This window comes from Poecile atricapillus, chromosome 33 (assembly GCF_030490865.1).
Source record: "Poecile atricapillus isolate bPoeAtr1 chromosome 33, bPoeAtr1.hap1, whole genome shotgun sequence".
Classification (NCBI taxonomy): Eukaryota; Metazoa; Chordata; class Aves; order Passeriformes; family Paridae; genus Poecile; species Poecile atricapillus.
This window is the reverse complement of record NC_081281.1, coordinates 1,657,969-1,679,098: the sequence shown is the minus strand read 5'-3', so window position 1 is coordinate 1,679,098 and position 21,130 is coordinate 1,657,969. Positions and strand designations below refer to the sequence as shown.

At 67.0% G+C, this 21,130-nt stretch overlaps 2 protein-coding genes across 8 annotated transcripts; one reads left to right on the top strand and one right to left on the bottom strand.

Annotated features, from left to right (window-relative positions):
- The first annotated feature begins 1,173 nt into the window (after positions 1 to 1,173).
- NR1I3 (nuclear receptor subfamily 1 group I member 3) lies at positions 1,174 to 12,204 on the top strand. Of its 7 annotated transcripts, none has more exons than XM_058860652.1 (11): positions 1,174 to 1,345; positions 1,496 to 1,571; positions 2,138 to 2,309; positions 3,133 to 3,263; positions 3,696 to 3,937; positions 6,095 to 6,359; positions 6,432 to 6,522; positions 7,419 to 7,564; positions 8,856 to 8,972; positions 11,759 to 11,861; positions 11,948 to 12,204. In XM_058860652.1, the coding sequence occupies exons 1-11, from the start codon at positions 1,271 to 1,273 to the stop codon at positions 12,075 to 12,077; spliced, it is 1,548 nt and encodes a 515-aa protein (XP_058716635.1). In that variant the 5' UTR covers positions 1,174 to 1,270; the 3' UTR covers positions 12,078 to 12,204. The 7 variants fall into 7 exon arrangements, with proteins under 7 accessions (XP_058716635.1, XP_058716634.1, XP_058716640.1 ...); XM_058860651.1 differs by having other exon boundaries at positions 2,126 to 2,309; XM_058860657.1 differs by lacking the exon at positions 11,948 to 12,204 and adding an exon at positions 8,669 to 8,720 and having other exon boundaries at positions 2,126 to 2,309; positions 8,817 to 8,972; positions 11,759 to 11,864.
- Positions 12,158 to 17,454, bottom strand: TOMM40L (translocase of outer mitochondrial membrane 40 like). Its single transcript, XM_058860659.1, has 6 exons — positions 17,218 to 17,454; positions 15,489 to 15,594; positions 13,589 to 13,711; positions 13,419 to 13,495; positions 13,221 to 13,323; positions 12,158 to 13,141 (listed from the first exon to the last, which is right to left on the bottom strand). Exons 1-6 carry the CDS (start codon positions 17,437 to 17,439, stop codon positions 13,002 to 13,004), a joined length of 771 nt encoding a protein of 256 aa, XP_058716642.1. The 5' UTR covers positions 17,440 to 17,454; the 3' UTR covers positions 12,158 to 13,001.
- Positions 17,455 to 21,130: the final 3,676 nt, after the last annotated feature.

Sequence of the window (21,130 nt, the reverse complement as noted above, 5' to 3'; positions counted from 1 at the left end):
ACTGGGGGCGCTGGGGGCACTGGGGGCACTGGGGACATTGGGGGACATTGGGGACAGTGGGGGACATTGGGGACATTGGGGACATTGGGGATATCGGGGACACTGGGGACATTGGGGACATTGGGGGACATTGGGGACATTGAGGGACATTGGGGACATTGGGGGGACATTGGGGACATTGGGGACATTGGGGACATTGGGGGGCACTGGGGACACTGGGGGCACTGGGGACATTGGGGACATTGGGGACATTGGGGACATTGGGGATGTTGAGGGACATTGGGGACATTGGGGACATTGAGGGAGTGGCACAGGGGACACGAGGGGACACAGGGGAGTGTGGGGACAGCAGGGTGACCGTGAGCCCCCCTAGTGCCACCCTCCTGCTGGGGGTGACACCTGGGGACAGGGTTGGGGACACTGCCACTCCCCCCGGTGGCAGCTCCTGTGGGGACAGCGGTGACAGCCCGGCCACCACCGCGTCCCCTCCGGCCTCTGCCGGTGCCACCCTCAGCACGCGGGTGTGACATTCCGGCTGTCGCCTGTCCCCACGGCGTGTCCCCTCTGCTTCTGTCTGTCCCCCGCCTGTCCCCGTGTCCCTCTGTCCCCCACAACTGCCACACCTGTCCCCTCCTGTCCCCTTCGGTCCCCTCCTGTCCCCTTCCCCAGGTGCCACCTGTCCCCTCCTGTCCCCTCCTTTCCCCTCCTGTACCCTCCTGTCCCCTTCCCCAGGTGCCACCTGTCCCCACCTGTCCCCTCCTTTCCCCTCCTGTCCCCTCCTGTCCCCTTCCCCAGGTGCCACCTGTCCCCTCCTCTCCGGCCTCTGTCCCCTCCCGCCCCGCGCTTTGTCCCCTCCTGTCCCCCCCAGGTGCCTCCTGTCCCCTCCTGTCCCCTCCTGTCCCCCCCTGTCCCCTCCTGTCTCCCCCCAAGTGCCTCCTGTTCCCTCCTGTCCCCTCCTGTCCCCTCTGTCCCCTCTGTCCCCTCCTGTCCCCTCTGTCCCCTCTGTCCCCTCCTGTCCCCTCCTGTCCCCTCTGTCCCCTCTGTCCCCCCTGTCCCCTCCTGTCCCCTCTGTCCCCTCTGTCCCCTCCTGTCCCCTCCTGTCCCCTCTGTCCCCTCTGTCCCCTCTGTCCCCTCCTGTCCCCCCTGTCCCCCCCTGTCCCCTCCTGTCCCCCCTGTCCCCTCCTGTCCCCGCCTCTGTCCCCGCCTGTCGCAGCCTCGCTCAAGTTCAAGGTTCAAACTCCACCGGGCCCTTCCTGGGGACACGCGGGGAATGGATGCGACACACGGAGGGGGACACGAGGGGACACCCGGGGACCGACAGGGACACTCGGGGACACTCGGGGACCGACAGGGACAGGAGGGGACACTCGGGGACCGACAGGGACACTCGGGGACACACGGGGACCGACAGGGACACTCGGGGACACTCGGGGACCGACAGGGACACTCGGGGACACTCGGGGACCGACAGGGACAGGAGGGGACACTCGGGGACTCTCGGGGACCCGGTGTCCCCTCAGCGTGTGGGGACAATCCCCCGTCACCGACTGCACCGGGGGACACCGGCTCAGGTACCGCCAGCGACGGGGACAGGAGGGGACAGCAGGGGACAGCAGGGGACAGGAGGGGACAGGAGGGGAATGCAGGGGACAGCAGGGGACACTCGGGGACCGGAGGGGACAGGAGGGGACCGGAGGGGACCAGAGGGGACAGGAGGAGACATTCGGGGAGTGCAGGGGACACTCGGGGACAGGAGGGGACAGGAGGGGACAGGAGGGGACACGCGGGGACACTCGGGGACACTCGGGGAGTGCAGAGGACACTCGGGGACACTCGGGGACCGACAGGGACCGGCGGGGACACTCGGGGACAGGAGGGGACAGGAGGGGAATGCAGGGGACACTCGGGGACACTCGGGGACACTCGGGGACACTCGGGGACACTCGGGGACCGACAGGGACCGGCGGGGACACACGGGTGACAGCACCGCGGGTGGAGGGACACCGTGGTGGCGGGCGGGTTGACGCGGGTGACAGCGCCGCGGGACAGGGTGACACCTGGAGGGGACGCGCGGCCGGAGCCGGTGGTGGCCGTGTGTCACCCCGCGCTGTCCCCGTGTCCCCAGGCGTGTCCCCAGGCGTGTCCCCAGGCGTGTCCCTGGAGAGCCCCCCGGGCACAGAGCGCGGGCCCCGGGACCCCGCTGGGGACACGGAGCCCGACGGGGACAAAGTGTGCGCCGTGTGTGGGGACAAGGCCAGCGGGTACCACTTCCACGTGATGAGCTGCGAGGGCTGCAAGGGCTTCTTCAGGTGTGGGGACACCGCGGGGACACTGCGGGGACAGCCGGGGACACCGCGGGGACACCACGGGGACAGCCAGGGACACCGCGGGGACACTGCGGGGACAGCCAGGGACACCGCGGGGACAGTCGGGGATACCCGGGGATAGCCGGGGACACTGCGGGGACAGTCGGGGACACCGCGGGGACAGTCGGGGATAGCCGGGGACACCGCGGGGACAGTCGGGGATAGCCGGGGACACTGCGGGGACAGTCGGGGATACCCGGGGATAGCCGGGGACACCGCGGGGACAGTCGGGGATAGCCGGGGACACTGCGGGGACAGGCGGGGACACCGCGGGGACACCGCGGGGACACTGCGGGGACACTGCGGGGACAGCCGGGGACACTGTGGGGACACCGCGGGGACAGCCAGGGTCACCGCGGGGACACCGTGGGGACACTGTGGGGATAGTCGGGGACACTGCGGGGACACCGCGGGGACACCGCGGGGACAGGCGGGGACAGTCAGGGACAGCCGGGGACACCGCGGGGACACCGCGGGGACATTGCGGGGACAGGGTGGGATGGGATGGCGTAAGGGGACAGGGTGGGATGCGACAAAGGGGACAAAGTGGGACAAAGGGACAAAGAGGATGGGAAAGGCCAGGATGGGACAAAGGGACAAAGGGACAGGGAGGGACAAGGCAGGATGGGACAAAGGGACAGGGCAGGACAGGGAGGGACAAAGGGACAGAGCGAGGGGACTCGATGGGACGCGGTGGCACAGGACGGTCCCACGGAGCCGCTGCCACCCCGCGCGTGGGCCCCGCGCTGTCCCCGTGTCCCCGCAGGCGCTCCGTCATCAAAGGTGTCACCTTCACGTGTCCCCTGTCGCGACGCTGCCCTGTCACCAAGGCCAAGCGGCGACAGTGCCAGGCCTGCCGCCTGCAGAAGTGCCTGGCCGTGGGCATGAGGAGGGACAGTGAGTGACAGCGGGGACACCCGCGGCGACACGGGGCGGGGGGGACACGGAGGAGCTGGAGGGGACAAGGGGGACACGGCGGGGGAGGGGACACAGGGGACACCTGGCGGTGATGGGGACAGGGGACACAGGGGACACCTGGCGGTGATGGGGACAGGGACACAGGGGACACCTGGCGGTGATGGGGACAGGGACACAGGGGACACCTGGGGGTGATGGGGACACGCCACCCGGACAGCGGGGACAGGGACGGGGGAGCACCCGGGTGGGATAAAGGGGACCTGGAGGGGACAAGGGACAGAGAGGAGCGGTTTGGGAGGGGACAGCGGGGCACAGAGGGACAGCGGGGGTGGCTCGGGGAGGGGACAGGACAGGAGCGGTGTCCCCGATCGCTGTCCCCGCCGGCGGTGACAGCGCTGCCGGGGGTGGCAGTGATCATGTCGGAGGAGGCGCTGCGGCGGCGGCGGGAGCTGCGGGGACAGCGGGGACAGCCCGGGGGACAGCCCGGGGGACAATCCGGGGGACAGCCCGGGGGACAGCCCGGGGGACAGCCCGGGGGACAGCCCGGGGGACAGCAGGGACTGACGGCCGAGCAGCAGGAGCTGATCGCGCTCCTCATCGCCGCCCACCAGCGAACCTTCGACTCCAGCTTCTCCCAGTTCGTGCACTGCTGGGTGAGCTGGGGACACCCCTGTCACCCCTGGGGACACCCCTGTCACCACCGGGGACACCGCTGTCACCACCGGGGACACCCCTGTCCCTCTGGGGACAGCCCTGTCACCGCCGGGGACACCCCTGTCACCCCTGGGGACACCCCTGTCACCACCAGGGACACCCCTGTCACCACTGGGGACACCCCTGTCCTCACCAGGGACACCCCTGTCACCACTGGGGACACCCCTGTCCCTCTGGGGACACCCCTGTCACCACCAGGGACACCCCTGTCACCACCGGGGACACCCCTGTCACCCCTGGGGACACCCCTGTCACCCCTGGGAACACCCCTGTCACCACTGGGGACACCCCTGTCACCACCGGGGACACCCCTGTCACCGCTGGGGACACCCCTGTCCTCACCAGGGACACCCCTGTCACCACTGGGGACACCCCTGTCACCACTGGGGACACCCCTGTCACCCCTGGGGACACCCCTGTCACCACTGGGGACACCCCTGTCACCACTGGGGACACCCCTGGGGACACCCCTGTCACCACTGGGGACACCCCTGTCACCACTGGGGACACCCCTGTCACCGCCGGGGACACCCCTGTCACCCTTGGGGACACCCCTGTCACCACCAGGGACACCCCTGTCACCCCTGGGGACACCCCTGTCACCCCTGGGGACACCCCTGTCACCACCGGGGACACCCCTGTCACCCCTGGGGACACCCCTGTCCTTCTGGGGACACCCCTGTCACCACCGGGGACACCCCTGTCACCACCAGGGACACCCCTGTCACCACCGGGGACACCCCTGTCACCCCTGGGGACACCCCTGTCACCACTGGGGACACCCCTGTCCCTCTGGGGACACCCCTGTCACCCCTGGGGACACCCCTGTCCTTCTGGGGACACCCCTGTCACCCCTGGGGACACCCCTGTCCCCAAAGTCATCCTGACTGTCCCCACCATGTCCTGACTGTCCCCACAATGTCCTGACTGTCCCCACGATGTCCTGACTGTCCCCATCATGTCCTGACTGTCCCCACCATGTCCCAGCCGTTCCCACAGCCACCCCCCTCCTGTCCCCCTGTGTCCCCAGCCATCCCCAAAGTTATCCTGACTGTCCCCATCATGTCCTGACTGTCCCCACGATGTCCTGACTGTCCCCACAATGTCACAGCCATCCCCATTCATGTCCTGACTGTCCCCAAGATATCCTGACTGTCCCCACCATGTCCCAGCCATTCCCACAGCCACCCCCCTCCTGTCCCCATGTGTCCCCAGCCCCTGTGTCCCCAGCCATCCCCACAGTCATCCTGACTGTCCCCACCATGTCCTGACTGTCCCCACCGTGTCCTGACTGTCCCCACCATGTCCTGACTGTCCCCACAATGTCCCAGCCATTCCCAGAGTTATCCTGACTGTCCCCACGATGTCCTGACTGTCCCCATTCATGTCCTGACTGTCCCCACCATGTCCTGACTGTCCCCATTCATGTCCTGACTGTCCCCAAGATATCCTGACTGTCCCCACAATGTCCTGACTGTCCCCGTGTGTCCCCAGCCCCTGTGTCCCCAGCCATCCCCACAGTGATCCTGACTGTCCCCATTCATGTCCTGACTGTCCCCACCATGTCCTGACTGTCCCCAAGATATCCTGACTGTCCCCACCATGTCCTGACTGTCCCCACCATGTCCTGACTGTCCCCACAATGTCCCAGCCATTCCCAGAGTTATCCTGACTGTCCCCACGATGTCCTGACTGTCCCCATTCATGTCCTGATTGTCCCCACCACGTCCTGACTGTCCCCACGATGTCCTGACTGTCCCCATTTGACTCATGTCCTGACTGTCCCCAAGATATCCTGACTGTTCCCACAATGTCCTGACTGTCCCCGTGTGTCCCCAGCCCCTGTGTCCCCAGCCATCCCCAAAGTTATCCTGACTGTCCCCAAGATATCCTGACTGTCCCCACCATGTCCTGACTGTCCCCACAATGTCCTGACTGTCCCCACCATGTCCTGACTGTCCCCACAATGTCCTGACTGTCCCCACCATGTCCTGACTGTCCCCACCATGTCCTGACTGTCCCCAAGATATCCTGACTGTCCCCATTCATGTCCTGACTGTCCCCACCATGTCCTGACTGTCCCCGTGTGTCCCCAGCCCTCGTGTTCCCAGCCCAGCGTGCGCCTGTTGGTGCCCAGCGCTCCGGACCCAGCTGTCACCACGGGGCTGTCACCGGGTCCGGCTGTCACCGCAGGGCTGTCACCGTGCGAGGCACCATGCCCGGCTGTCACCGTGGGACTGTCACCGTGCCCGGCTGTCACCGTGGGACTGTCACCGTGTGAGGCACCGGGTCCGGCTGTCACCGTGGGACTGTCACCGTGCCCGGCTGTCACCGTGGGGCTGTCACCGTGCCAGGCGCCGGGTCCGGCTGTCACTGCGGGACTGTCACCGTGTCCGGCTGTCACCGCAGGGCTGTCACCGTCCCCAACACCAGACGTGGTGTCGATGCTGCCACAGTTCGCCGACCTCAGCACCTTCATGATCCAGCAGGTGATCAAATTCGCCAAGGAGATCCCGGTGTTCAGGTGAGCGCGGCAGGGACGCACTCAGGTGTCACCCCCCGAGGTGTCACCGTGTCACACCCGAGGTGTCACCGTGTCACACCCGAGGTGTTGTGGTGTCACACCCGACGTGTCACTGTGTCACCCCCCGAGGTGTCGCGGTGTCACCCCCCGAGGTGTCGCAGTGTCACACCCGAGGTGTCACCATGTCACACCCGAGGTGTCGTGGTGTCACCCCCCTCACGAGGTGTCGCGGTGTCACCCCCTGAGGTGTCGCGGTGTCACACCCGAGGTGTTGCGGTGTCACACCCGAGGTGTCGCGGTGTCACACCCGAGGTGTCGCGGTGTCACACCCGAGGTGTCACCGTGTCACCCCCTGAGGTGTCGCGGTGTCACACCCGAGGTGTCGCGGTGTCACACCCGAGGTGTCGCGGTGTCACACCCGAGGTGTTGCGGTGTCACCCCCCCTCACGAGGTGTCGCGGTGTCACCCCCTGAGGTGTCGCGGTGTCACACCCGGGGTGTCGCGGTGTCACCCCCTGAGGTGTCACGGTGTCACACCCGAGGTGTCACGGTGTCACACCCGAGGTGTCGTGGTGTCACACCTGAGGTGTCGTGGTGTCACCCCCCTCACGAGGTGTCGCGGTGTCACCCCCCGAGGTGTCGCAGTGTCACCCCCCTCATGAGGTGTCACCGTGTCACACCCGAGGTGTCACCGTGTCACACCCGAGGTGTCGCGGTGTCACCCCCCCTCACGAGGTGTTGCGGTGTCACACCCGAGGTGTCGCGGTGTCACACCCGAGGTGTCGTGGTGTCACACCCGAGGTGTCGCGGTGTCACCCCCCTCACGAGGTGTCGCGGTGTCACACCCGGGGTGTCACAGTGTCACACCCGGGGTGTCACCGTGTCCCCTCCCGTCAGGAGTTTGTCCCTGGACACCCAGATCTCGCTGTTGAAAGGGGCCACGCTGGGGATCTGCCAGATCCGCTTCAACACCGTCTTCAACACCGACACCAAGGCCTGGGAGTGCGGCCAGCGCTGCTACACCATCCGCGACGGGGCCATGGGTACAGCTGGGGACACTGGGGACACTGGGGAGACTGGGGAGACTGGGGACACTGGGGACACCCCTGGGGACAGCTGGGGACACTGGGGACACGGCCACCAAGGCCTGGGAGTGCGGCCAGCGCTGCTACACCATCCGCGACGGGGCCATGGGTATGGGGACACCTGGGGACACTGGGGACAGCCCTGGGGACACTGCTGGGGACACTGGGGACACCCCTGGGGACACTGGGGACACTGGGGGACAGCTGGGGACACCCCTGGGGACAGCTGGGGACACCCCTGGGGACACTGGGGACACTGGGGGACAGCTGGGGACAGCTGGGGACACTGGGGACAGATGGGGACACTGGGGACACTGGGGACACTGGGGACAGCTGGGGACACCCCTGGGGACAGCTGGGGACACTGGGGACACTGGGGACACTGGGGACAGCTGGGGACAGCCCTGGGGACACTGGGGACACTGGGGACAGCTGGGGACAGCTGGGGACAGCTGGGGACAGCCCTGGGGACACTTAGGGACACCTGGGTGTGACCGGGTGTGACCGGGTGTGTCCAGGTGTGTCCAGATGTGACCGGGTGTGACCGGGTGTGTCCAGGTGTGTCCAGGTGTGACCAGATGTGACCAAGGGTGTGACCAGGTGTGACCGGGTTTGTCCAGGTGTGCCCAGGTGTGACTGGGTGTGTCCAGATGTGACCGGGTGTGGCCAGGTGTGACCGGGTGTGTCCAGGTGTGACCAGGTGTGTCCAGGTGTGTCCAGATGTGACTGGGTGTGTCCAGGTGTGTCCAGGTGTGTCCAGGTGTGTCCAGATGTGACTGGGTGTGTCCAGGTGTGTCCAGGTGTGTCCAGGTGTGTCCAGATGTGACTGGGTGTGTCCAGGTGTGTCCAGGTGTGCCCAGGTGTGACCAGGTGTGACCGGGTGTGACCGGGTGTGTCCCAGTGTGTCCAGGTGTGTCCAGATGTGACTGGGTGTGACCAGATGTGACTGGGTGTGTCCAGGTGTGTCCAGGTGTGTCCAGATGTGACTGGGTGTGACCAGATGTGACCAAGGGTGTGCCCAGGTGCCCCCAGGTGTCCCCAGGTGTGTCCAGCTGTCCCCAGGTGTCCCCAGGTGTCCCCAGGTGTCCCCAGGTGTCCCCAGCTGTGTCCCCAGGTGTCCCCAGCTGTCCCCAGCTGTGTCCCCAGGTGTCCCCAGCTGTGTCCCCAGGTGCCCCCAGGTGTCCCCAGCTGTGTCCCCAGGTGTCCCCAGGTGTCCCCAGGCTGACTGTGGTGTTTTGGGGACCCCCAGCCGGGTTCCAGCAGATTTACCTGGAGCCGCTGCTCAAGTTCCACGAGAGCCTGCGGCGGCTGCGGCTGCACCAGGCAGAGTACGCGCTGCTGCAGGCACTGCTGCTCTTCTCACCTGGTGAGTGCGGGGACAGGGGGACATTGGGGACATTGGGGACAATGGGGACATTGGGACATTGGGGACATTGGGGACATTGGGGACACGGGGACATTGGGGACATTGGGGACATTGGGGACATGGGGACATTGGGGACATTGGGGACATGGGGACATTGGGGACATTGGGGACATTGGGGACATGGGGACATTGGGGACATTGGGGACATTGGGGACAGAGTACGCGCTGCTGCAGGCACTGCTGCTCTTCTCACCCGGTGAGTGCGGGGACATTGGGGACATGGGGACAATGGGGACATTGGGGACATTGGGGACATTGGGGACATTGGGGACAATGGGGACATTGAGGGACATTGGGGACAATGGGGACATTGGGGACATTGGGGACATTGGGGACATTGGGGACATGGGGACATTGGGGACATTGGGGACATTGAGGGACATTGGGGACATTGGGGACATTGGGGACATTGGGGACATTGGGGACAATGGGGACATGGGGACATGGGGGACAGAGTACGCGCTGCTACAGGCACTGCTGCTCTTCTCACCCGGTGAGTGTGGGGACATTGGGGACATTGGGGACATGGGGACATGGGGACATGGGGACACCCTGTGCTGCTCTTCTCACCCGGTGAGTGTGGGGACATTGGGGACATTGGGGACATTGGGGACAATGGGGACACGGGGACATTGGGGACATTGGGGACAGAGTACGCGCTGCTGCAGGCACTGCTGCTCTTCTCACCTGGTGAGTGCGGGGACATTGGGGACACGGGGACATTGGGGACACGGGGACATTGGGGACATTGGGACACGGGGACATGGGGACATTGGGGACATTGGGACACGGGGACACGGGGACATGGGGACATTGGGGACATTGGGACACGGGGACATGGGGACATTGGGGACATGGGGACATGGGGACATTGGGGACACGGGGACATTGGGGACATTGGGGACACCCTGTGCTGCTCTTCTCACCTGGTGAGTGCGGGGACATTGGGGACATGGGGACATGGGGACATTGGGGACATTGGGGACACGGGGACATGGGGACATGGGGACATTGGGGACATTGGGACACGGGGACATGGGGACATTGGGGACATTGGGACACGGGGACATGGGGACATTGGGGACATTGGGACACGGGGACATTGGGGACAATGGGGACATGGGGACACGGGGACACAGGGACATCCCAGGGTTAGCTCGGGGACACGGGGACACGGGGACAATGGGGACATTGGGGACATTGGGGACATGGGGACATGGGGACACAGGGACACAGGGACATCCCGTGCTGCTCTTCTCACCCGGTGAGCGCGGGGACACGGGGACAATGGGGACATTGGGGACACGGGGACATGGGGACATCCCAGGGTGAGCTCGGGGACACGGGGACATGGGGACATTGGGGACAATGGGGACATGGGGACAATGGGGACATGGGGACACGGGGACATGGGGACATGGGGACACGGGGACAATGGGGACATAGGGACATGGGGACAATGGGGACATGGGGACATTGGGGACATAGGGACATGGGGACAATGGGGATATGGGGACATTGGGGACAATGGGGACATGGGGACAATGGGGACATGGGGACATTGGGGACATAGGGACATGGGGACAATGGGGACATGGGGACACGGGGACATGGGGACACGGGGACACCCCGCTGTCAGGGGAGGGGACACGGGGACACCCCGCTGTCAGGGGAGGGGACACAGGGACATCTCACTGTCCCCAGGGGAGGGGACACGGGGACACCCCGCTGTCAGGGGAGGGGACATGGGGACAATGGGGACACAGGGACAATGGGGACACAGGGACACCCTGCTGTCAGGGGAGGGGACATGGGGACACCCCGCTGTCAGGGGAGGGGACACGGGGACACCCTGCTGTCCCCAGGGGAGGGGACACGGGGACACCCTGCTGTCAGGGGAGGGGACACGGGGACATCTCACTGTCCCCAGGGGAGGGGACACGGGGATATCCCGCTGTCAGGGGAGGGGACACGGGGACAATGGGGACACGGGGACATGGGGACACAGGGACACCCCGCTGTCAGGGGAGGGGACACGGGGACAATGGGGACACGGGGACAATGGGGACACGGGGACACCCCGCTGTCAGGGGAGGGGGACACGGGGACATTTCACTGTCAGGGGAGGGGGACACAGGGACACCCCGCTGTCAGGGGAGGGGGACACGGGGACACCCTGCTGTCAGGGGAGGGGACACGGGGACACGGGGACACCCTGCTGTCAGGGGAGGGGACACGGGGACACCCTGTGCTGCTCTTCTCACCCGGTGAGTGTGGGGACATTGGGGACAATGGGGACATTGGGGACAATGGGGACACGGGGACAATGGGGACACGGGGACACCCCGCTGTCAGGGGAGGGGACACGGGGACACCCTGCTGTCAGGGGAGGGGACACGGGGACATTTCACTGTCCCCAGGGGAGGGGACACGGGGACACCCTGTGCTGCTCTTCTCCCCCGGTGAGCTCAGGGACATGGGGACACGGGGACAATGGGGACACGGGGACAATGGGGACACGGGGACATCCCGCTGTCAGGGGAGGGGACACGGGGACACCCCGCTGTCAGGGGAGGGGACACGGGGACAATGGGGACACAGGGACAATGGGGACACAGGGACACCCCGCTGTCAGGGGAGGGGGACACAGGGACACCCCGCTGTCAGGGCAGGGGACACGGGGACACGGGGACACCCCGCTGATGTCACCTCCCGTCCCCACCCAGACCACGGCGTCGCCCAGCGCGAGGTCATCGACGCCTTCCAGGAGCAGCTGGCCCTGACCCTGCAGAGCTACATCGAGCACCAGCACCCCCCCGAGGAGGGCAGGTGGGGCTCGGGGTGACGGGGGTGGGTGGCACTGTCCCCAGGGGCGCCGGGGACTGTCACCCTGTCCCCCCCCGTGTGTCCCCAAGGCTGCTGTACGCCAAGCTGCTGCTGCTGCTGACGGAGCTGCAGACGCTGATGGTGGAGAACACCCGGCAGATCCTGCACATCCAGGAGCTGTCGGCCATGACGCCGCTGCTCTCCGAGATCATCAGCTGAGCTCAGACACCTCCCTGATGTCACCAAATGTCACCCGATGTCACCAAATGTCACCCGATGTCACCAAATGTCACCCGATGTCACATCCAGGCCCCCCACCGGGCACAGAGTAAAGCTCCTTTATTTATCCGGGCTCTCTCCGGTGTGTGTGGCTGCGGGGAAACTGAGGCACGGCTGCTGTGGTGCTGGGGACAATCACCCCGGGGGGTGGCACTGGGGACTCTGGGGACCCCCAGCAGCTGGCACTGGGGACACTGGGGACCCCCAGCAGCTGGCACCAGTGACACTGGGGACCCCCAGCCCCATGGCAGCAGCCACCTCCATGGGGTGACACCGGTGACACTGGGGACCCCCAGCCCCACTGGTGACAATGGGGACCCCCAGCCCCACTGGTGACACTGGGGACCCCCAGCCCCACTGGTGACAACGAGGACCCCCAGCCCCACTGGGGACAATGGGGACCCCCAGCCCCACTGGGGACAATGGGGACCCCCAGCCCCATGGCATCAGCCCCCTCCATGGGGTGGCATTGGGGACAATGGGGACCCCCAGCAGCTGGCACCGGTGACACTGGGGACCCCCAGCAGCTGGCACTGGTGACACTGGGGACCCCCAGCCCCACTGGTGACACTGGGGACCCCCAGCCCCACTGGTGACACTGGGGACCCCCATCCCCACCAGTGACACTGGGGACCCCCATCCCCCCGCGGTCCCCCCTGTCCCCTCAGCGCTGTCCCTTGCTGTCCCCTGCCCGCCGTGTCCCCGCTGTGGCACCTGCAGGGCCCGGCCCGGTGGCTCCCTGAGCAGGACGGTGCCACATCCCCGCTGTCCCCGCTGTCCCCCGCTGTCCCCGCTGTCCCCTGCTGTCCCTCTGTCCCCGCTGTCCCCGCTGTCCCTGCTGTCCCCGCTGTCCCCGCTGTCCCCTCAGCCCACGGTGACGCTGAAGCCGCAGTGGAACCGGTTCCTCCAGTGGTTGAGGAAGGCGCCCAGGGCCAGCGTCACGGGCAGGGGGGGCAACTTCTTCTCCAGGACCCCCCCAACGCTCCAGTTACTGTCCAGGAGCCCTGAGGGGGACAGCAGGGACAGCTGAGTGCCACCAGCAGGTGACAACCGCTGGCAGAAGCCACCGGCAGCCCGGCCCACCTCTGAAGACGGCGTTGGCTCGCGGCAGGTTGAGCTGGTAGCCAAAGGCGAAGGTGGTCTCCTGCAGCCGCGTGTTGGCCTCCAGCTCCACCCCCACCTGCACCTGCAGGGGGACACGGCGGTGACAGCGGCTTGGGGACACCGGGGGACACGGCAGGGGACACAGGGGACACGGCAGGGGACACGGGGGACACTCACCTGCTCGTTGGCCCGGTGGTAGTAGCTGGCGTGAGCCCCCCCGTAGCCCACGTTGAGCGTCGTCACCCAGTTGGGGGCTGCAACAGAGAGCCAGCGTCCCCAAGGTGTCCCCGAGGTGTCCCCAAGGTGTCCCCGAGGTGTCCCCGAGGTGTCCCCGAGGTGTCCCCTACCCGAGTATTTCCCTGCCAGCGTCAGGATGGCCCCCTCCTCGCCGGGGCGCCGGTGGTAGACGAGCTCTCCGCCCAGCACCAGGCGGGCGGTGACGCTCTGCAGGAAATGCGCCACCAGGATCACTGCGGGGACAGCGCCGTGTCACCCTCGTGGTGTCACCGTGGTGTCACCCCCGCCGTGTCACCCCCCGTGGTGTCACCCCCGCGGTGTCACCCCCGCCCGCCGTGTCACCGTGGTGTCACCCCCGCCGTGTCACCCCCCCCGTGTCACCCTCGTGGTGTCACCCTCGTGGTGTCACCCCCGCCGTGTCACCCCTGCCGTGTCACCGTGGTGTCACCCCCCGCCGTGTCACTGTGGTGTCACCCCCGCCGTGTCACCCCCGCCGTGTCACCCCCGCCGTGTCACCCTCGGTGTCACCCCTGCCGTGTCACCCCCGCCCGTCGTGTCACCGTGGTGTCACCCTCGCCGTGTCACCCCCGCCATGTCACCGTGGTGTCACCCCCATGGTGTCACCCCCGCCGTGTCACCCCCGTGGTGTCACCCCCGCCGTGTCACCCCCGCCGTGTCACCGTGCTGTCACCCCCGCGGTGTCATCCCCTCGGTGTCACCCCCGCCGTGTCACCGTGGTGTCACCCCCGCCGTGTCACCCTCGGTGTCACCCTCGGTGTCACCCCTGCCGTGTCACCCCCGCCCGCGGTGTCACCGTGGTGTCACCCCTGCGGTGTCACCCTCGGTGTCACCCCCGCTGTGTCACCCCCGCCGTGTCACCCCCGCGGTGTCACCCTCGGTGTCACCCGTGGTGTCACCCCCGCCGTGTCACCGTGCTGTCACCCCCGCGGTGTCACCGTGGTGTCACCCCCGCCGTGTCACCCCCGCGGTCTCACCCCCGCAGTGTCACCCCCGCCGTGTCACCCCCGCCTTGTCACCCTCAGTGTCACCCCCGCCGTGTCACCTCCGCAGTGTCACCCGTGATGTCACCCTCGGTGTCACCCCCGCGGTGTCACCCCCCACGGTGTCACCCCCGCCGTGTCACCGTGGTGTCACCCTCGCCATGTCACCCCCACGGTGTCACCCCCGCCGTGTCACCCCCGCCGTGTCACCCTCGGTGTCACCCCTGCCGTGTCACCTCCGCGGTGTCACCCCCGTGGTGTCATCCCCTCGGTGTCACCCCCACGGTGTCACCCTCGATGTCACCCCTGCCGTGTCACCCCCGCGGTGTCACCCCCCGCCATGTCACCCCCGCCGTGTCACCCCCGCCGTGTCACCGTGGTGTCACCCCCGCAGTGTCACCCCCGTGGTGTCATCCCCGCAGTGTCACCGTGGCGTCACCCCCGCGGTGTCACCCCCGTGGTGTCACCCCCTCGGTGTCACCCCCGCCGTGTCACCCCCGCCGTGTCACCCCCGCCCGCGGTGTCACCGTGGTGTCACCCCCGCTGTGTCACCCTCGGTGTCACCCCCGCCGTGTCACCCTCGTGGTGTCACCGTGGTGTCACCCCCGCCGTGTCACCCCCGCGGTGTCACCCTCAGTGTCACCCCCGCCGTGTCACCCCCGCGGTGTCACCCCCGTGGTGTCATCCCCTCGGTGTCACCCCCGCCGTGTCACCGTGCTGTCACCCCCGCGGTGTCACCGTGGTGTCACCCCCGCCGTGTCACCGTGGTGTCACCCCCGTGGTGTCACCGTGGTGTCACCCCCGCGGTGTCACCGTGGTGTCACCCCCGCCGTGTCACCGTGGTGTCACCCCCGCAGTGTCACCCCCATGGTGTCACCCCCGCCGTGTCACCCCCGCCGTGTCACCCCCTCGGTGTCACCCTCAGTGTCACCCCCGCTGTGTCACCCCCGCGGTGTCACCCTGGTGTCACCCCCCGCGGTGTCACCGTCCCCTCCCGTGTGTCACCCACCGGAGCCGGCCAGCAGGTCGGGGTTGCCCAGGGTCAGCGTGGCCGTGCAGTCGTCACCGCGGTACTCGGCGTCAAACTGCCACGTCACAAACCTGGCCTGGTGCGTCTGCAGCAAGGGGACACCCGTGGGGACACGGGGGACACCCATGGGGACACGGGTGACACCCATGGGGAACACGCGGGGGACACAGGGGACACCGATGGGGACACCGATGGGGACACGGGTGACACCCATGGGGACACGCGGTGACACAGGTGACACCGATGGGGACACACGGTCACACAGGTGACACCAGGGGACATGCACGGGGGACACAGGTGACACCGATGGGGACACGTGTGGGTGATGGAGGTGACACCGATGGGGACACGCGCGGGGGACACAGGTGACACCGATGGGGACACACGGTCACACAGGTGACACCAGGGGACATGCACGGGGGACACAGGTGACACCGATGGGGACACGTGTGGGTGATGGAGGTGACACCGATGGGGACACGCACGGGGGACACAGGTGACACCGATGGGGACACAGGTGACACCGATGGGGACACGCACGGGGGACACAGGGGACACCGATGGGGACACGCGGGGGACACAGGTGACACCGGGGGACACCGATGGGGACACGGGTGACACCCATGGGGAACACGCAGTGACACAGGTGACACCGATGGGGACACGCGGGGGACACAGGTGACACCGATGGGGACACGCACGGGGGACACAGGTGACACCGGGGGACACGCGGTGACACAGGTGACATCGATGGGGACACGCACGGGGGACACAGGCGACACCAATGGGGACACGTGTGGGTGATGGAGGTGACACCAGGGACATGCGGGGGACAGAGGTGACACCGATGGGGACATGTGGGGGACACAGGTGACACCGATGGGGACATGCAGGGGACACAGATGACACCGATGGGGACACGCGGGGGACACGGGTGACACCGATGGGGACACAGGTGATGGAGGTGACACCAGGGGACACGCGGGGGACAAAGGTGACACCGATGGGGACACGCGCGGGGGACACAGGTGACATCGATGGGGCCACGCGGGGGACACAGGGGACACCGATGGGGACACCCATGGGGACACGGGTGACACCCATGGGGACATGCGGGGGACACAGGTGACACCGATGGGGACACGCAGGGGACACAGGTGACACCAATGGGGACATGTGGGGGACACAGGTGACACCAATGGGGACACGCGGGGGACACAGGGGACACCGATGGGGACATGCATGGGGGACACAGGTGACACCGATAGGGACACGTGTGAGTGATGGAGGTGACACCAGGGGACACGCACGGGTGACAGAGGTGACACCGATGGGGACATGTGGGGGACACAGGTGACACCAATGGGGACACGCGGTGACACAGGTGACACCGATGGGGACATGCGGGTGACACAGGTGACACAGGTGACACACACAGGTGACACACACAGGTGACACAGGTGACACACACAGGTGATACAGGTGACACAGGTGACACATACAGATGACAGAGGTGACACAGGTGACACAGGTGACACACACAGGTGACACAGGTGACACACACAGGTGACACACAGGTGACACGGGTGACACAGGTGACACACAGAGGTGACACAGGTGACACAGGTGACACACACAGGTGACACAGGTGACAGAGGTGACACACACAGGTGACACACACAGGTGACACGGGTGACACGGGGCTCACCTGGAAGACGGCTTTGGCGCGGAGGCGCTGGGCCAGCAGCTGCAGGGCCTGAGCGTTGAGGCTGCCAGCGCTGTCCATGTCACCCAGCAGCGTGGGGAACACCTGGGGACAGCGCCGTGTGACACGGGGACAGTGCCATGTGACATAGGGACAGCCACTGCCCCATGGGGACAGCGCCATGTGACACAGGGACAGCGCCATGTGACACAGGGACAGCGCCATGTGACATGGGGACAGCCACTGCCCCGTGGGGACAGCGCCGTGTGACACAGGGACAGCGCCGTGTGACGTGGGGACAGCGCCGTGTGACACAGGGACAGCACCGTGTGATGTGGGGACAGCGCCATGTGACACGGGGACAGTGCCATGTGACACGGGGACAGTGCCATGTGACATGGGGACAGCGCCGTGTGACACGGGGGACAGCGCCGTGTGACACAGGGACAGCGCCGTGTGACGTGGGGACGGTCACCCATAGCCCCAAAACCACCAATGACCCCAAGGCCACCAATGACCCCAGAGCCACCTGGGACCACCCATGGCCCCAAAGCCACCAATGACCTCAGGGCCACTGATGACCCCACGGCCACCAATGACCCCAGAGCCACCCATAACCCCAAAGCCACTGATGACCCCAGGGCCACCAATGACCCCAGGGCCACCAATGACCTCAGGGCCACCAATGACCCCAAGACCCCCAATGACCCCTGGGACCACCCATGGCCCCAGAGCCACCAATGACCCCAGGGCCACCCATGACCCCAAAGCCACCAATGACCCCCACGGCCACCAATGACCACCAATGACCCCACGGCCACCAATGACCACCCATGGCCCCAAAGCCACCAATGACCCCAAGGCCACCAATGACCCCAGGGCCACCAATGACCCCAGGGCCACCTGGGACCACCCAAGCCCCAGAGCCACCAATGACCCCAAGACCCCCAATGACCCCTGGGACCACCCATAACCCCAAAGCCACCAATGACCCCAAGGCCACCAATGACCCCACGGCCACCAATGACCCCAAAGCCACCAATGACCCCAAGACCCCCAATGACCCCACGGCCACCCATAACCCCAAAGCCACCAATGACCCCAAGGCCACCAATGACCACCCATGGCCCCAAAGCCACCAATGACCCCAAGGCCACCAATGACCCCAGAGCCACCCATAATCCCAAGGCCACCAATGACCCCAGGGCCACCAATGACCCCAAGACCCCCAATGACCCCTGGGACCACCCATGGCCCCAGGGCCACCAATGACCCCAAGGCCAGCTGGTGTCCCCGGTGGCTTTGGGGTGACCGCAGACCCCTGCCCACCCCGTGCCCACCCCGTGCCACCCGCGGTGTCACTCGGTGGGCCCGAGCTGGCGGTCCCCCACGAAGGTGGCGTTGAAGCGATAGCCGGAGGGGCCCAGGGTGCTCATGTGCACCGTGTGTGTCACCTGTGGGGGTGACACAGGGGTCACAGGGGACAGGGGACACGCGGGGACGGCCGCGGGGCACAGGGGACACGCGGGGACGGCCACCCCTGCTGTCCCCTCCCTCACCTGGAAGTGGCTGCTCAGGGTCTTGGTGACGATCAGCTTCACCCCCTCCATCTGCGGCGGGAACACCTCTGTGGGGGACACGGCTGTCACCCCCAGATGGGCTGTCACCCGCCTGGGGACACCCTGAGCCCCCCTTGGAGACCCAGCTGCCACCCCCCACCCCGGGGACACGGCTGTCACCCGCCCTGGGACATCCAGTGACCCCCCAACACGGCTGTCACCCGCCCTGGGACACGGCTGTCACCCGCCTGGGGACACGGCTGGCACCCCATGATGGGCTGTCACCCGCCCTGGGACATCCAGTGACCCCCAGACAGGGCTGTCACCCGCCCTGGGACATCCAGTGACCCCCAGACAGGGCTGGCACCCGCCTGGGGACACGGCTGGCACCCCCAGACATTGCTGTCACCCGCCTGGGGACATCCAGTGACCCCCAGACACGGCTGTCACACTCCCTGGGACATCCAGTGACCCCCAGACACGGCTGTCACACTCCCTGGGACATCCAGTGACCCCCAGACACGGCTGTCACCTGCCTGGGACACAGCTGTCACCCCCCTGGGACACGGCTGTCACCCGCCCTGGGACACGGCTGTCACCCGCCTGGGGACACGGCTGTCACCCTCCCTGGGACATCCAGTGACCCCCAGACACTGCTGGCACCCACCTGGGACATCCAGTGACCCCCAGACACGGCTGTCACACTCCCTGGGACATCCAGTGACCCCCAGACACAGCTGGCACCCGCCCTGGGACACGGCTGTCACCCGCCTGGGACACCCAGTGACCCCCAGACACGGCTGTCACCCACCTGGGGACACGGCTGGCACCCCATGATGGGCTGTCACCTGCCTGGGGACATCCAGTGACCCCCAGACATGGCTGTCACCCTCCCTGGGACACGGCTGTCACCCGCCCTGGGACACCCAGTGACACCCAGACAGGGCTGTCACCTGCCCTGGGACACGGCTGTCACCCGCCTGGGGACAACCCAGTGACCCCCAGACACAGCTGTCACCCGCCTGGGGACACCCAGTGACCCACAGACACGGCTGTCACCCACCTGGGGACATCCAGTGACCCCCAGACACGGCTGGCACCCACCTGGGGACATCCAGTGACCCCCAGACACGGCTGGCACCCGCCTGGGGACATCCAGTGACCCCCCGACACGGCTGGCACCCACCTGGGGACACGGCTGTCACCCGCCCTGGGACACAGCTGTCACCTGCCCTGGGACACGGCTGTCACCCGCCCTGGGACACGGCTGTCACCCGCCTGGGACACGGCTGTCACCCTCCCTGGGACATCCAGTGACCCCCAGACACTGCTGTCACCCGCCTGGGACACGGCTGGCACCCCATGATGGGCTGTCACCCCCCTGGGGACACCCAGTGACCCCCAGACACTGCTGGCACCCACCTGGGGACACCGCTGTCACCCGCCCTGGGACACGGCTGGCACCCGCCTGGGGACACCGCTGGCACCCCATGATGGGCTGGCACCCCCCTGGGGACATCCAGTGACCCCCAGACACTGCTGGCACCCGCCTGGGGACACGGCTGTCACCCGCCCTGGGACATCCAGTGACCCCCAGACACTGCTGGCACCCACCTGGGGACATCCAGTGACCCCCAGACAGGGCTGGCACCCACCTGGGGACATCCAGTGACCCCCAGACACAGCTGTCACCCACCTGGGACACCCAGTGACCCCCCAGACACGGCTGTCACCCACCTGGGGACACGGCTGTCACCCCATGATGGGCTGTCACCCGCCTGGGGACACCCAGTGACCCTCCAGACAAGCTGTCACCCCACCTGGGGACACGGCTGTCACCCGCCTGGGGACACCCAGTGACCCCCAGACACTGCTGTCACCCACCTGGGGACACGGCTGTCACCCGCCTGGGGACACCCAGTGACCCCCAGACACGGCTGGCACCCACCCTGGGGACACGGCTGTCACCCTCCCTGGGACACCCAGTGACCCCCAGACACGGCTGTCACCCCCCTGGGGACACCCAGTGACCCCCAGACACGGCTGGCACCGCCTGGGGACACGGCTGTCACCCACCTAGGGACATCCAGTGACCCCCCAGACACGGCTGTCACCCACCTAGGGACATCCAGTGACCCCCAGACACAGCTGTCACCCACCTAGGGACATCCAGTGACCCCCCAGACACAGCTGTCACCCACCTGGGGACATCCAGTGACCCCCAGACACGGCTGTCACCCGCCTGGGGACATCCAGTGACCCCCAGACACGGCTGTCACCCGCCCGGGGACACGGCTGTCACCCACCTGGGGACACCCAGTGACCCCCAGACACGGCTGTCACCCTCCTGGGGACAA

Bases quoted from the DNA above. Each gene is read 5' to 3' on its own strand.
- NR1I3 (XM_058860651.1), top strand. From the start codon at position 1,271: ATGGATGCGACACACGGAGGGGGACACGAGGGGACACCCGGGGACCGA. The intron at 6,523-7,418 runs GTGAGCGCGGCA...CCCTCCCGTCAG, and splicing joins AAGGAGATCCCGGTGTTCAG to GAGTTTGTCCCTGGACACCC. The intron at 11,862-11,947 runs GTGGGGCTCGGG...TGTGTCCCCAAG, and splicing joins CACCCCCCCGAGGAGGGCAG to GCTGCTGTACGCCAAGCTGC.
- TOMM40L (XM_058860659.1), bottom strand. From the start codon at position 17,439: ATGGCGCTGTCCCTGTGTCACATGGCGCTGTCCCTGTGTCACATGGCG. The intron at 13,324-13,418 runs GTGAGTGTCCCC...GTCCCCCTGCAG, and splicing joins ACCACCGGGCCAACGAGCAG to GTGCAGGTGGGGGTGGAGCT. The intron at 13,142-13,220 runs GTGGGCCGGGCT...TGTCCCCCTCAG, and splicing joins AGCCAACGCCGTCTTCAGAG to GGCTCCTGGACAGTAACTGG.